At 54.0% G+C, this 16,263-nt stretch overlaps 1 protein-coding gene across 8 annotated transcripts in view; it reads right to left on the reverse strand.

Annotated features, from left to right (window-relative positions):
* The window catches only part of CABIN1 (calcineurin binding protein 1), a 98,194-nt gene that overhangs the window by 60,336 nt on the left and 21,595 nt on the right, over window positions 1–16,263 (reverse strand). For 7 of the 8 annotated variants that reach the window (XM_027088700.1, XM_027088701.1, XM_027088698.1 and 4 more), the window contains exons 16-24: window positions 15,376–15,570; window positions 12,606–12,848; window positions 12,354–12,510; window positions 7,630–7,745; window positions 5,824–5,985; window positions 4,908–5,114; window positions 4,584–4,729; window positions 2,278–2,539; window positions 1,630–1,890 (exon numbers count right to left, since the gene is read on the reverse strand). In XM_027088700.1, the coding sequence (XP_026944501.1) occupies window positions 1,630–1,890; window positions 2,278–2,539; window positions 4,584–4,729; window positions 4,908–5,114; window positions 5,824–5,985; window positions 7,630–7,745; window positions 12,354–12,510; window positions 12,606–12,848; window positions 15,376–15,570 (1,749 nt within the window). The remainder of the gene's footprint in view (window positions 1–1,629; window positions 1,891–2,277; window positions 2,540–4,583; window positions 4,730–4,907; window positions 5,115–5,823; window positions 5,986–7,629; window positions 7,746–12,353; window positions 12,511–12,605; window positions 12,849–15,375; window positions 15,571–16,263) is intronic. The other variant, XM_027088699.1, reaches the window with a different exon arrangement.

The following is a 16,263-nucleotide window of genomic DNA, read 5'->3' on the forward strand; positions in this document are numbered from 1 at the left end:
AGTCCAAGGAAGATACATGCAGGAAAAAAGAGAGCAGTCGTTCTCCTGAGAGTGAGAGAGTCCAGGCTGAGTGTGCTGACTGCCCTCCCTCAGCAGCCTCAGGGCACGCCAGCCACTCCTCTGGGCGGCAGCCTTCACATGCCCCAAGCGGAAGTCCCTCCAAGGAGGGGCTCCTGACCCAAGTGCAAAGCATGAAAGAAATGCGATGGGGAAGGACATGGGGCCTGGGCTGTGTGGACAGCTACCAGGATGCTGCCGGGGAAGCACTAGACAGGAAGTTTCCTTCCACACTCCACAAGGAACCCCCGGAGGTGGCCCAACACTGCTAGACACCACTCAGCATGGAGCACTTTAAAAAAGCGAACTCTTTAAAACGTGACTTTTTTGTTTGCTCACAAGGCTCACAGATCACCACAAGGCTCCAGGCACAGGCCATCGTTGATCTAATGTTACGTGACCTTGGGAAGCGCTCAGAGGAGTGCTCCCTGGGACACCCCTGGTGGCCAAGTGGTTAGGAGTCAGTGCTTTCACCACTGTGGCCTGGGTTCAATCCCTGGTTGGGGAACTGAGATCGCAAGCCCCACAGCAAGGCCAAAAAAAAAAAGTGCTTCCGGATACACACACGAAGCCACGCCCAGCCTGCACCCTTCTCAGAGGGAGTGGAGGAGAGGCCACACCCATGAAGAAGGGGCTGGGTGCTCAGCCGGGCGAGGGGGCAGGAGAACATGAGGGAAGCCCCAGCTCCTTCCACTACATCTAGTCCAATGAGAAAAACAAATTAAAAGATGGTAAGAAAATGTTACTGTGCGTCTACATGTTAACAGGAAACATGCCTAGAAAAACAAGGACAGGGCCAAAATGTCAACGTGGATTGTTGCAGATGAGGAGCTAGGATCAGCGGGGACTTTAACTTTTCAGTTTAAACACTTCTGAATTATTTGATTATTACATTTTTCTTAACCATTAACATCTATTAATTTAATAAACGGAAAAAAACCCTAAATGCAAAAAAGGCATACGCAAGCAGATTTTGCCCCAAATTTCAAGCACCTTTCTGGGCAGGGGATCGGTGGGGGTGGACACGCAGCCTGAGAAAGGGTGACGCTGACAAGCCCAGGGCCTTGGGAAGCCTGGTGCACCCATGCCTGTGCTGCATCCTCAGTGGCCCCCTCAAGGTACCACCATGGGCACCAACGAGAGCACTGAGCCACACACCTGGAACCACAGGTGCAAATCCAGGCAGCGCACACGCGCTCTGCTCAGGAGGAGCAGCGCAAGACCCTGAACTGGGGGTCCAGAGGGCCGGCGGCTGCCCGGCTGAGTCCCACCAGGATAGGTACTCGGGGCACCCACTGCAGGCTGGGAGCTCTCCCATGCACCCGGGGACCAGGCTGCAGGCGCGAGTGCCCCGGAGCCAGGGATGCCGCGTGCTAATGCTCCCTCCCCCAGAAAGGATGGTGAGCACCCCTTAGAGAGAGAGAGGAAAGGCTGTTTTAATTGAACTACATACAAAGAAGTTTCCAGTGGGTTGCAGGGAAGTCACTGGGACCGTGTGCCCCAGCCCCAGGGAGACAGTGAGACTGGCCCGTCCCCTCCCCATGTCCCCGCCCAGGGCCAGCGCGGTGTCACCTCCAGGGCCTCCATGGCCAGCTCGGGGGGGTTGTGGTAGTGGATCTTCTTGGGGTAGCGGGCCGCCTCCTCGTGCAGGTAGTGGCCGGCTTGCCGGTAGTGCCGCAGGTACACGGTGGGCGGCTGCTGCTGCTTCTCAGCCACCTTGCCCAGCATGTAGTGGATGAGCCACTCCTCCTCATCCCCGTCACCCTCGCAGTGCGCCGCTGACGTGAAGCAGTGCCTGGCGGTCTCCAGCATGCTGTCTCGCCGCTCCTCCATCTGGAATGAGACCACGTGGTGTCCTACTGCCACACCTGCCACACTGACACGCCATGTGGCTCCCTCACGTCCCTTTTCAAGGAGCCGAGGGAGCCCCTGCAGCACACAGACCTCAGGCCAGACACCCGGCACCCACACTAGGGGAACATTCCCCCACCAGGAGGGGCTTCAAACTTCCGAGCACAGTGTCAAGAATTTTACAAGGACTCAACAAGCTCCTCTGAGGGAGCAGGGAAGAGACAACAGCTTCTCCACGGCCCTGAAACTGGTGGCTGACCAGCGCTCACAGGAGACTGGTCCTGGACTCACCCACCCCGGACCCGGTGTCCAGAGACCAGGGACCAAGCTGACATGAACCCCAGGACAGCGGCCGCCCCTGCCCCTCACCTGCTGCACAAGCTCAGGGGGCAGCTCGGGCCTCCACTGCTTCAACTGGCGTGAGGCGAAGGAGTGCAGGGCATAGGACATGGTGCCGAACTCGATCCACAGGGACAGGTTGGAGCTGTCGATCTCCAGTGCCCGCCGGAAGCAGTTCAGCACAGGTGTGGCGTGCTTCCAGATGGGCCCGTCGCTCTTCAGCTCGTTGGAGTTCAGTTTGTCCTGAATGCGGCTGGCCCGGGCCAGGGCCATGCCCGCCCAGGAGTCAAACCTGTGGTCATGACACAGCCCGGCTCAACATACTGCTGCCCTCACTGCCCTGCAGACACGGTGACCACGGGCACATGGGCCCCACCCCAGACTTCCTAACTCCACCACCGCGGGCATCCCTGAGCCAGGAAACATGGGCCCACAGGCCCACCTCCAGAGAAGAGCACAGGGCACAAGTCACCCAGCTCCTCACGGCACTCAGGCACCGCCCTGAGAGGGTCGCCCCTGGCATAGCCAGACGCTGGCACCCTGCTGCCCTCTGCTCCCCTGCCTGGAGGACGTCCCACCAGGATGGCTCTGAGTGGGAGGAAAGGGCCTGCTCCGCAGGTGTAATCTCATGACCTATAACCTCCCTGACCAACAGCACGGAGCAGCCCAGACTCCCGAGACCCCTGCCACCTAGCTTCTGCCGGCTCCTCACTCCCCACTGGGACCCTGCCCTCTCCAGCTCAGGCACCAGCAGCAAGATGGACAGCAAGGGGACCATGTGATGGATGAGACCCCATCATTCTGAGACCACCCCAGAGAAACTGCTGGTGAGAATGCAGGAGCCTCTCTGAGGCACCAAGACCGTTTCTGGGCCCTTGAAAGAGTCTGGAATTCTCTAGCACAGAGAACAGAAAAGGCAGCAACCACATGGGCATGCTACCCTCTGCAGACTGACAAGTCTTCCACTACCAAGGCACAAACTTCAAAGCCGGCCCCTGGCATCCCTGGGCTGTGCAAGGTCAGGGGAACCTGGGCAGCTCACAAAGCTTCCAGGCACTTCCACTGCTCTCCAAGCGACCAGAGATGAGGGAGCAGGAGAGACCTAAGAGGACAGTGCAGGACCCGCCTCGAGAGGGGTCCTGAGCACCCCCTTCTCCAGGGGTGGGGCCTGGGAGAGAGCATGGTGGGAATGGTCAGGGACCTTCCACCTGGGCAGCTCTTTCCACACCACAGCAGATGCCTACGTGCCTGCATGAGACCAAAACAGAAACCACCGTCTCCTGCTGCAAATACAAGCAAGCAGAACAGACACACGGTCACAGACACTTGGAGCAGTGCCGCCAGGAGCCAGGCTCCCCCTTCCCTCGAACAGGTGGGTGTTGGCACTGTCACTTTTCAGACGTGGCAGCAGCAGGGAGTGACCACTCAGCCAGCCTGAGTGCAGCTCTGATCCACCACCCCGGGCCACGTGACCCTAAGCCACGGCGACCCTGGGCCCCACGACCCCAGTCGGCAGCGACCACAGGGAGGACAGCCAGGGCCACCACCACACAGGCCCCTGCCTGGAGGAAACCACAGGCTGAGCAAGAGGGGCTGCGGGAGAGCCTTTCCCACAGCTGTGGGAGTCATGCACTGGCTTCTCCACCCAGACCCCAGCCCTCCTGCCCCAGCCAGGTGGGTCCTGCCTGATAAGGCAGAGCCCTCTGTTCCCGACAACTCCCAGGAGGGCAGCCTATGGAGGCCACTCTGGACCCTTCAGACACAGGTCACCAGCAGAGAGTGGTCCCCTTCTGACCCAGGCCCTCCTAGGCGCAGCAGCCATCAGAAAAGATTCCCTCTCAATCAAGCAAGTCAGACTTTATGAGCTTAGCAGGCCCTTCACGAGGATCAGGCCAATCAGTACGATTTAAGCAGAGGCCACCAGGGACCACTGGGAAGGAAGCATGAGCCTTACGTACGATGGGCTCTCCTGCCATCAACGCGCTGCATCCCAGGAAGGAAGGAGCCTCCCCCCCTCCCCTGCCCCCAAAGAAGAAAACAACCACAACGAAAGACACTGCAGTGGAAGAAGCAAGAGTCCATCCAGCCGACTCCCCAGGGCTGCGGGCCGGGACCAGAAGGACACAGTTGCCTGCTTTGACCCCGCCCCCACCCCAGGGACTGGGGAAGAAGGCTCTGCCCTTCCTTGCCTCTGCGGAGTGCCCACCTGCCCTCTCCTTCCTTCTTCCTGGCCTCCTTGCTGTGGGCAGGGGAACCCCAAACCGCCCCGGGAAGAGCTCTCCGAGATGAGTCCCCAGCCCTCCCGCAGCCGGCCTGCCCAGCACCCGGTGGCTGACCTATTGGGGCAGACGCAGATGTCGTGCATGTAGAACTTGATGGCCTTGGACTGCTCCTTGTTTTTGAAATGGTAATCAGCCAGGAGGTAGTAGAGCTCATTCACCACCGGAGGGGAGGGGTCGGCCCCTTCTGGGAGGCAGGGCACCTGGCAGGTGAGAGGGCAAGGGTGAGGGGAGGAGCCAGGGACTCGGGTGTCACCAGGGTGCGACCAGGACCCTTCACTTCCCAGGGCCCTGCCAGCTGGCACAGAGCAGGGGAGAGGCCAAGGCACGCAGGCAGAGGTGCTGGAGGAGACAGGACATGGCCGGCACACCAGCTCCTACCTCTGCAGAGGTGCCCTCGATGTAGGCGGAGACCTTGTCCAGGCTCAGGGCTGGCCGCTCTGTGCGGGGCACGATGGTGGCAATTCGCTTCAGGAGGTTGGCCAAGTCAGCGGACACGGTGCTGGTCTTATAGCTGTCAAACTCAGGAAGGGTCTTGGGCTTAAAGTACTCGAACATGAACAGGGCATCCTCCCATATCAGATCCACCTGAAAGAAGGCAGAGGCAGGCCATAGTGCGGTCCAGGTAGAGTGCATGGGGGAGAGTCCTTCTACAGAAACGCTCAGTGTCCAATGTAGACGAGGAGAGCCTCAAATGACTCCCACATACTTAAAACATCTGCTCGCCGACTGCAATCCCCAAACCCAAGTGTGTGACGAGCAGAAAAGTGAACTAGCACAAACCTGGTCTTTATAGAGACAAACACTGGAACCGAGGGCTCGCTCTGAGTCCACATGGCCATGACAGAGGGCAGGTCACCTAGTTGCCAAATACTGACCAAGCACTTGCTCTGGGCCAGGGCGCTCTGCATGTCATGGGGGTCACAGCGGAGACCCTGCCCAGAGTCGTGCGCACTTAGGGGATGGACTCCCTCAAAGAATAATTGACCGTGTTCAGGACCACTGAGGTAACACACCCACTAGCAGTCTGAAAACCAAACCAAAAAAACGGAAACCCTCTAAGGAATTATCTGCATTAATCGAATTGGGGGAAAAAGATCTACTGAAAAATTGCCATGCTGCATTTTTTAATAATTAGTCAACATTTATGAAACTAGTTCTTGCGAGGAAACCAAGAACTTTCTTTGGTGGGACTAGTCCACCTGATGCAGCAAATCCCACCCCCCAACCCGACCCCCCCCACCACCACAGCACCCGCACCAGGGGAGCCCAGGCCCCGCCCCCAGGGGGCCCTCACCTGCTGAGCCGAGTGCTCCTCCAGGTACCTGGCCTTGCTCTTCTTGCTGGGGTAGCTGTACAGGCAGTAGAAGCACTGCTCCAAGGCTGTCTCCAGCTCCTCCTTGTATGGGTGAGTGTCCTCAGACGTGGATTCAGCAAGCTCCTTCTGGAGGACGCGCACCTAGGTGGTGGGCGGGCGGGAAGAGGCATCTGGGGGAGGGCCGGCAGCCGCCTGCACAGTGGGCCCATCAGCTCTGCTAACCTGAGGAGCCCGTCTGGGCCTGTGTCCTGGAACGGGCCTACCACCCCCTTGGGAGGCATCTGGGCCCCGCTCTGCAGGGCGTGCTGAGGATTTGCCCAGCCTCCCTCCTTCCAGCACCGCAGGCAGTTTCTTGCAGTTTCTAGCTACACTTGTTCATTTAGACATTCATCTGCTCCCCAAATAGCTACTGAGCACCGTCTTATGCTGGGCACATCGAGACACTGTCCCTGCCTTTGGGAAGCTCAGACTCCCGTGGAGGGGTGTGAATTAAAGAGTTATAATGTCAGACGATAAATCCCGTTAGGGCCGAGGGAACCTCTCTCTGGCAGACAGACATTAGTGAGGGTCTCAGAGGAGGTGAATGATAGTCAACTGGTGAATCTACAGAGGTCAGAGCAACGGCTACCATTATGATGCCCAGCTATTAGCAAACATACATTCTTTTCAAGCATCCGCGGTATTTTTACCAAAACTAGACAGAAAGCAAGTCTCGACAAATACCAAGGACTAGGTATAATACAGACCACATCCTCCAAACGTAATTCGATAAAATTAGAAATCAGTTACATAAAGATAGCAAATATCTCAGCCATAAAAAGGAACAAAATTGGGTCATTTGTTGAGACGTGGATGGATCTAGAGACTGTCATACAGAGTGAAGTCAGAAAGAGAAAAACAAATATCGTATATTAACGCATATATGTGGAACCTAGAAAAATGGTACAGATGAACCGCTTTGCAGGGCAGAAACTGACACACAGATGTAGAGAACAAACGTATGGACACCAAGGGGGGAAAGCAGCAGGGGGATGGGGGTGGGGGTGTGATGAATTGGGCGATTGGGACTGACATGTATACACTGATGTGTATAAAATTGATGACTAATAAAAACCTGCTGTATAAAAAAATAAATAAAATAAAATTCAAATAAAAGACCTTATCATAAATAAAAAATAAATAAAAATAAAGATCGTAAATATCAAAACTTATGGCATGCAGCTAAAAATGTACTTGGGGAAAACTTATAATCTCCAACACATGTATTAGAAGGTGATCACTAAAATAAGCATTTACTTCAATAAGTTAGAAAAAACACGAAGCAAATCCAAAGAAAGTAAAAAAGTGTCAATTAGTGAACTAGAAAGCAAAGAAAAAATAGGTCAATAAACCAATAACCGGTAGTTTGAAAAAACTAATTTCGATAAACCTCATAAAAGACTGGTTTTTCAAAAAAGGAAAAGGAAGCATAAATAAATGATTTTAGCAATGAAAAAGGGAGCATAACTAGAGGTACTACAGAGACTTTTAAAATCATCAGCAAATACCGTGAACAACTTTATGCTTACATGGACACTATTCCAAAAACAGACCATGGAAGAAAAAATCTAAATGAACCTACTAAAATCACTAAAAAAAAGAGTCAATAGTTTAAATTTTACTCCAAGAGAGAAGCGGGGAGAGAGAGGGGGACAGAGAGAAAGAAAGCAAGAAAGCACGGGCACACACTCTAGACCCGGGGTGACAACGGCCAGAGAAGGGCGGACGCGCCCCAGCAGCACTTACGTAGAATCGCAGCAGGGCCCCTTCGGAGTTGCAACACCAGGCCCTCCGGCCCAGGTACTCATGGGCCGTGTTGAGCAGCATGAGGGAGGAAGGGAGCATGGGCATATCGGCTGACACTGGGGAAAGACCAGGCGACACACAGGGTCAGTGCCAGCACGGCTGGGAGCAGTGGGCCCCGCTCCTCTCTCTATACCAAGGGGCCGCAGAGTTCCCCCTCTTTTTCATCTTTTTGTGTTTTAAAATCAGTAATGATGTGACTGGGTTTACTAAAGCAGTACATGCTTATCAAAAAACAATTCAGATCACACAGGACCGTATACAGAAGGAATGGTCCATCACCAAAGAGCAGCACTGCCCACCCCACCCCACCCCACCCCACACCCCCGCCCCCAATAACCAGGGCTGACATTTGGTGAACATCACTGGAAGCATCTTTCTATGCATGTATGAGACATTTTGAAAGAGAGAGACAAGTCATTTATGACAATGGAACCCATACTACACATACCATTGCTTAACTTAAAAATTCTTATATTTAGGTCTGTTTAACTACTACAGAAGGAAAAAGAACTACCAAATCTCAGTTAAATGTTTGTTCATCACTAGAACTATGGCTAGTTCCTTAAATATCCCTTGGTGTGTTTGAAACTCTGAGCCATAACCCATCATGGTCTTATAACTAACGTTTTTAAAGAGGATTAGGACAGGACACATTAGGATAGAAAGTACTAGAGAAAACAGAATCAAGATTCTTTCATGAAATTTGTTTTGTACTTTTTAAAAAAATTATTTAATTTTGGCTGTGTTGGGTCTTTGTTGCTGCGTGCGTGCTTTCTCTAGTTGCGGTGAGAGGGCGCTACTCTTCGTTGTGGTGTGCGGGATTCTCATTGCGGTGGCTTCTCTTGTTGCAGAGCACGGGCTCTGGGCTCAGTAGTTGTGGCGCACAGGCTTAGGTGCTCCACGGCATGTGGGATCTTCCCAGACCTGGGATCGAACCCGTGTCCCCTGCATTGGCAGGCAGATTCTTAACCACTGCGCCACCAGGGAAGTCCTTTCATTTCCATTTTCAACAGCATCAAATGACTGTTACATCAGGTCAGTGATGGCTCTGTGGTAGCTTTTTCCTCGTCTCCCCCAGCTCCCAATCTGGTCGTACACACTGCTTCTAGTGCAGTAGGGTTATAACACGTACATTCTGTTCTGCAGCCATAATCAGCCCGACTGCTCTCTTTCGACTCCAATTCTAAGTGGATCTGGTGCTCATCGCAAGTTCTTTCCTGTGGCTTTTCCATCCTGACTCATGTTCGTTTACTGACTTCATCCTCCAGCCATGCTTTTAAGAAGCACTCAAGGAGCTGGAATCCACTGTAATTACAAACGACTGGCTACATGCCTGGGCCCACACTTTCCTGCCCTGAGAACCCTGCAGACATGTGGACATGACCCCAACTGCACTGAACACTGCCAGGGAGAAATCTGAAATGAGCCCTGTTCTTTGTCCCATTAAGATAAATTGCTTTTTCAGTTTAGAAACCTGACAAGTCTTTACCCCTAAAATAGATCCTTCACCAGGATGCATCTTGATGTAGACTGTTGCATATCAACTTTTCTCGGTATATACTTTGAACCTGCAGATTCAGTGTTTATTACAATTCAGAGAACTCTTCCTGTATTTGACAGCAGATTCCTTGCTGCCATCAGGGGCCCCATTCACCCTCACACTGGACCATCTCTGTCTTCCACATCTACCACCTTCTCTCCAGTGCTGTTAGCTCTTAATCCGTCTCCCGCAGTTTCAGTCATGTTCACTCTGCTCCTCGCTGTTTTAGTTTATTAGTTTATAATGCTGAGATGTGGTTTGCAGCGTTTTCCCTTAGTTCTGCAGTTGTCCTTTTCATTTCATTCTGCTTATCGTCTTAGAAATTTTAACAAATGATTTTCTTGGGCCAATCACCCACAAGCCTCTGCCTCTGCTCCTTGCCGTACGCTTTCTTCCAGGCCTAGTTCACCTGTCTCTCGAATGGTGTGTTCCTTCTTCCCTTCCTGTACTTGATGCGGGGTGTGGGGTAGGGGTGGGCCATGACCTGTCAGCATGCCCGCCATGTCACCTCTCTCTATCCTGCTCATGGTCAGCCAGGGCGGCTCCTCGGACCACGGCAGTGCTGCAATCACCATGAAGGAATTTCCTGGGGCATCTCCAACAAAGAGGACCAGCCTGCCCTTCCTCGAAGCTGTGAGCTTGCAGCAGGTGTTGCTCTCAATCACTTTCCGCCACCTGTGTCTGCTGAGGGAAAAGAAGGGAGCTCGCTCGACCAGGGCTGCATCAGTCCGCACTGGGGGGCCAGGGTTTTGTCCTCTCTTCCGAGATCTCCTAAAGGTAGGATGGCTGCCCGGGGAGAGCAGTGCGGCCAGCACATGGCCCCAGCCAGCAGTTCCTTCGGCTTGGCTACAGCCACGGGAGCCATATCCAGTGACTGAAGTGAGATGGGAGGGCAAAGGCCTGGCTTCCTCTGCCCGACATGCTACAGAGCCCCCGCCGGGGTCCGAGACGACGGCAGGATGCACCCTGTTCTCCCCGCTGCTTCCCGCTTCCTTTCACGAGCAGAGATTCCTAATATACCATCCCAACATCTGCTCCAGGGAACTCAGCATGCAACATTGCCCCACGCCGGCCCCTTACTGCCGGCCAGAGGGCCCTCCATGTAGTCTGCCACCAGGAGGGGCAGGACCCAGCAGCCCTTCCTGCCTCTGCCAAGGCCCAGGGCAATACAGGGGGCAGCCCCGCCAGCCCACTCTCTACAGAACAGAGGACTCTGTCCACTCACCCTATCCCCTCAGTCCTCCTCCAGAGGGTGGAGGAGGAGATGGGCCACACCGGCGGCCAGTCCACCAGGATCTTTGTTTCCCTATCCCACCCTTTTGAAGTTTATGGCCTTGGACTGTCCTCCTCCCCTTATTTGCTTACTGGCAGTTTTTTTAAAAACTATATTGTGGGGACTTCCCTGGTGGCACAGTAGATAAGACTCCACACTCCCAATGCAGGGGGCCTGGGTTCAATCCCTAGTCAGGGAACTAGATCCCACATCATGTCGCAACTAAGAGTTCGCATGCCACAACTAAGGAGCCCGCCTGCCATAACTGAGACCAGGTGCAACCAAATAAATAAATAAATAAATAAATATTTAAAATAAAACAAAAGAAATCCTGTTACTAAAAAAACAAAAAAGCAAACCAAAAAAACCCATATTGTGCTTGCATAATTAATTAAGAGGAGACTCTTAATCCAGAAGTCTTTTTACACCTACATTTACAGGTGTAAACCTTAATTTTTTTCACCACTGAAACTGTTTTGTAAAACACAGAGGCACTATTTGTCAAGCTCTTTAAAGATAACCGTTCTAAAAATTTATCCAAAAAAATCAATTAAGCAGAAGCAAAAAGGCGTGCATGAGGTATTGACTAAAGAATGACCAGTAAGAGAGAAACACCGCTGCCCTGAGAGTTGGGCAAAGCAGGGCACCTCTCCTAGCATCACGAAGACAACAGAACACAGCTACACAGCTTATACACGGTGGGGGGGTGAAAGCCTTCCTCGGTCTGGCTCCTTGCCAAGTCCAGCCACATGCCCAGCCCTTCCGGGTCCCTGCCCAGCTGCCCCATCGCTTCCCGGTCCCCCGTCAGGCCGCAGGCGTGGCACTGTGGGTGCTGCTAGTGGTCCCGTCTGTCGCCTCCACTGTGAACCTTTCCAGGCCAGAGGTTCTCACCCACGGAGGCCTGACAAGCAGAGAGCAGCTGACAGACACCTGCGGAGTGAAGCACTTGGAGCAAGAGAGCAAGTGGAAGGAAGGCAAGCTGGTGTGGGCTCCATGGTTGCGGCCACACAGCTGACTTTCCTTCCTGTGTGCTTTGCTGATCCGTCAAATGACTGAGGAAACCACCCCCATAAATTCAATTTTAAGCTGGTTGAATATACACATAAATACGTGTATTGTAATCATAGCTATATAAAAAGTATACATATATCAGCCAAGTTTAGATTGAAAATGTGAGAAAACCAAAGGAATAAAGTCCATTTGGTAGAGCTACACTCTTTGCTTAAATGTCATTTAGCTGTTGTTTTGATGTAATTTCTTCCACCGACCACATTTCCCACCATGGTGCTGACCCGGCTCAAGTGCCACCTCCACACAGGGCCCTGGCTCGCCCCTGCGGCCTCTGCACCCCTCGTGCCAGCACTGACTGCCGTGGCAACGATGGCTTTACTGCCCCGTAGGTCCTCCAACAATCCTGAGATGGTGCCACTATCCCCAGAGTGGACGGGGGAACAGAGGCTGGGGGTCGCCTGACTAGCCCATGGTCACATGGCCAAGAAGTGGAACCTGTGCCTGCTTGCCCCGTGCTGCCCTCCAGTTGCCCGGGCCCACACCCACGAGGGCCCACGGGCTGCGCAGGGACTGGAGGAGCTGGCAGCACGAGGCTCCCAGAGCAGGCCCACTCCTCACGGTGCTCACCACCTGCACCCGATGTGAAACACTGCACAGGCCACGGCCACGCCCCCACCGCATGGTGGGGAGCCTCTGCCCCCAACCAAGTGCCACGAAACATCAACTGCCCAAGCCCAAGCCCACTCACGGTGCCTGGACAGGGCCGCAGGGCCCTGAGGCAGAGACGAGAGGCAGGGACACCGGGCTGAGGGCCATCCCCACTGGACCGCGTCCCCACACCTTCGTCTGCGGGGCTCTGGAGCTGCTGCTGGTGGCACAGGGAGCGGAAGCTGTCCTCTTCCTGCCAGATGATGCGGTGCAAGATGATCCAGGGCAGCACCGAGGACACGTGGGGCTCCTTGGGCTCCTCCTGCACGGCCATGCTGCAGTCGATGACCTGGGGCGATCGGGCGTCACTGCAGGGTCAGCTCCCCCCGGGGTGCGTCCTTAGGGCCAACCGGGCTGCGGGTGGGCAGGAAGGAGCCAGGCTACCTGGATGAGGTTGTTGGTGAGACGGGTGAGGCCAGCGGCGGAGGATGAGTCCCTCAGGATGCTGCCGCTGTTGTCTGCTGAGAGAGCCTGCTCGATGCCCAGCAGCAGCTGGGTTACCGTGGCCACCCACTCCTCCTTGGCGGCAGCCTCAGTGGCATTAACCATCTGCTGGACTGCCTCATTCAGAGCCACGTCAGAGCACTCGAAGCACTGCCGGTGGTCCTCCAGCCGGAGCAAGGAGTCCTGCATGAGGGAGGAGGGGGCAGGAAGGCGCTGTGAGAGCTACGGCCACGCTCGCCACGCCTGGCCCCACAGGGGCCCAGGGCATGCAGAGCAGGCCCGCCCACCTCGACCGCCCTCCGAGGTGACAGACAGGCAGAAACGCGCCTGAACGCAGATCAAAACCACCCCCAATATAAGAGCCTTAATTGCCAGGAAAACGGGGCCTGTGTTTCTTTAGGGAAAGCCAGCACCGAGCAGGAGCTGCTGAGGTGTGAAGCCCACAGGGGCAGAGGTGGAGGCCGCAGGCTGGAGCCAACCCCACCTGATCAGAACACGCAAGGGGCTCGTTGACAGAAAGTCAGAGACAAGACAAGGACCCATCACTCTAATGTGACATGATCCCCAGTGCTTGAGGCCAGAAAGAGCTAAAAAGCAGAAGAATAACTGCCAACAAATAGGAGAGCAGATCAGCACTGACTGTGGCAGCAGACCATCCACCCAAAAGAGAAACCATCAGAAATAAAGGGAATGCAGTGAAGTGGCCAGATTTAAAATAAACACGCAAAAATCAACAAGGTTCCTATGAACCATAAACGTAGTTAGAAGACATATGGACCAGCAAAAACGTCCTGCTCAAACAGCAACCCAAACTATCAGGACTAAGAATCAACACAACCATGAGGAGACTGTACACTTACATTGAACAATGTGGCAGGCAGCTCATCTACACAGGGAGACCGAGCCTCCTGCATATCCCAGAGAGGATTCCAAGTCAGACCCCCACCCTACAAAAGCTAGGTGAAGCGGGTTACACGCAAGCATGAACCCAACACCTAATGCTGCAGGAAGAAGCAAGGCACACAGGCCTCTGTCTGTTGACACGCCCCTGCGGCCTCCCTTGTGGAGAGTAGGTTCCGTCAGGGGGCCTCCCCGCTGCCCGGTGTGAGGCACACTGTGGGAGCTCCATCCTGTGTGTGCAACAACTGGATGAATGTTGTTCTAGCCTCGAAAAGGCTTTCTAAGCATAATGAACAAATTTACCACTGTTTGAAAACATCAAGAGATTTAATGACCTAAAAATTCAAAACTTACGTACGTCAAAGAAAGCACAAGCTGCAATTTAAAAGCAGACAACAAACTGGGAAAAAACATTCGATGAAAAAAAGATTAATATCTCTAATATATAAAAAGCATTCCAAATCAATAAGAAAACACACCCCCTCAAGAGGAAAAGGAGCAAAAACCAGCAGATTCCCCAGCACTCGGCCCAGGCCTCATCTCGGGCCTCGGCACCATGCGGTGCCTCCCCAGCAGCAGCCCCCTCCCCTGGGGCCCCCCCCGCCCACTTTGCCCAGGAGCTCCAGACCACAGAGCAAGACCACCTGAGCCACTGAGCTGGCCTGTCCCTGGCACACTCAGCTGTCCACCTCACAGCCACTGGCGCTGAGGTCATCACAGCTCGTCCCCTGCCCTCCTCTCCCCATTCCTCCCCTTTCACCTCCGCTTGTTCCCAGTCACACCTCTTAACCATTTCCCAGTTCAAGAAAGTCAGTTCAAAAAGCCCGGATGGGGACTTCCCTGGCGGTCCAGTGGTTAAGACTTTGCACTTCCACTGCAGGGGAAGCGGGTTCGAGCCCTGGTCAGGGAACTAAGATCCCACATGCTGTACGGTGTGGCCAAAAAAATTTTTTAAAAGGTTAAAAAAAATAAAAATTTTTTAAAAGCCTGGGAGAAGACTGGGCTCTCTCCCTAGACTGAAGAGGAAGGACCCAGTGAGATAATAAATCAAAGCCCACCCCACACCACTGAGCACATCCTGTGTATCGTCTTCCACATCCATCTCCACGTGTCCCGAGGATGGCGGCAGCGGTCACTGCCAGCACCTGTCTGGGGCTTGCCACATGGCAGGCATGATGCCCACACACGCCAGCTCATGAAAATCCACAGCAGGCCTCTGAGGTACAGACAATAACCATCTCCGCTCCAGAGACAAGACGCTGAGGCGCAGGGAGGCTGAGTGACCACACAGCCCAGCAGAGGCTTGGTGCCCAGCCAGCTCTCAGCAGGGGTTCATGTGCTGAGGACGGGGGCGTGGAGGGAGCCAACAGGGCACATGGGCCTCACACACCACACTCGTGTTCCTTTCCTTCAACTACTTGATCCTACGGGACTATTTACCTTCACTTAATTCTTTACATTGTATAGATATTTTATCAATTTTATATGTACTCGATAGTTAATTTAAAAAGCAATGAACAACATGCAGATGAACCATCAGGTGGATGGATGGCTAAGCCCTGACTAGTCTCCCTTCCCCCTCTGCCACGTGGAAGTTCAGAGCCTGGCGCAGGCTCACCTTGAGCCCAGCAGACCCCTAGGCTCCAATTCCCCCCCCCCCATATATTCTCACCACATCTTCCCGGTGCCCGAGGGGGCGGATTTTACTCCACTTCTCTCTACGCTCTCCAGGGCTGCCTCCAAGCCCCCGGAGAAGAAACTCCGGCCAAGCAGAAGGCACAAGCAGGAGAAGGGCTGGGGCAGCACACACCTGCAGCAGCAGCAGTTGGGCCGGCCTCTCAGGCACAGATGTCATGAACTCCAGGTGTTTGGCCCGGTCAAACCCACTGGGGCACAAGGTGGGGCGGAGCAGGCGCACGACGGCCCGGTGGTCGCCAGCCTCGTACAGCCGCTGAGTCTCCTCCAGTGACTGGCACCGTTCTAGCGACCTCAGGTTCTTGTTGATCTGGAAAAGGCCCAGAATCACTGCCTGACGACCAAGCCCTCACGGGCTCCCTTAATGCAGCCAGAGTTTTGCATTTTTTAAAAAAATTATTTTATTTTATTTATTTTTTATTTTTGGCCGCGTTGGGTCTTCGCTGCTGCGTGCGGGCTTTTCTCTGGTTGTGGCAAGCGGGGCCTACTCTTCCTTGCGGTGCGCGGTCTTCTCATTGCGGAGGCTTCTCTTGTTGTGGAGCACGGGCTCTAGGTGCACGGGCTTCAGTAGTTGCAGCACACGGGCTCAGTAGTTGTGGCTCACGGGCTCTAGAGTGCAGGCTCAGTAGTTGTGGCGCACGGGCTTAGCTGCTCCACGGCATGTGGGATCTTCCCGGACCAGGGATCGAACCTGTGTCCTCTCCATTGGCAGGCGGATTCTTAACCACTGCGCCCCCAGGGAAGCCCCCCAGAGTTTTGCATTTAACAGACCCAGCCGAGAAGTATTTACAGCAAGTATATACCTTATAAAATACTTTATAAATAGTATTTCTATTAAGGGCAAGGCATTCAAGTCTTTGAAGAACAAATATACCAAAAAACAAAACTACCACAGAAGGAGAAGGGCTCCAGAAAGTATCTGTGAAAATAGTTAGACAGCCTCATGGCCACAGTTCAGTGAACCAGACTCCTAGAACCATGGAGCATGGGGCTTCAGAGACCT

Source organism: Aethalodelphis obliquidens, unplaced genomic scaffold (assembly GCF_003676395.1).
Source record: "Aethalodelphis obliquidens isolate GAN/ISIS:26980383/991018 unplaced genomic scaffold, ASM367639v1 scaffold63, whole genome shotgun sequence".
In the NCBI taxonomy this organism is placed as follows: domain Eukaryota; kingdom Metazoa; phylum Chordata; class Mammalia; order Artiodactyla; family Delphinidae; genus Aethalodelphis; species Aethalodelphis obliquidens.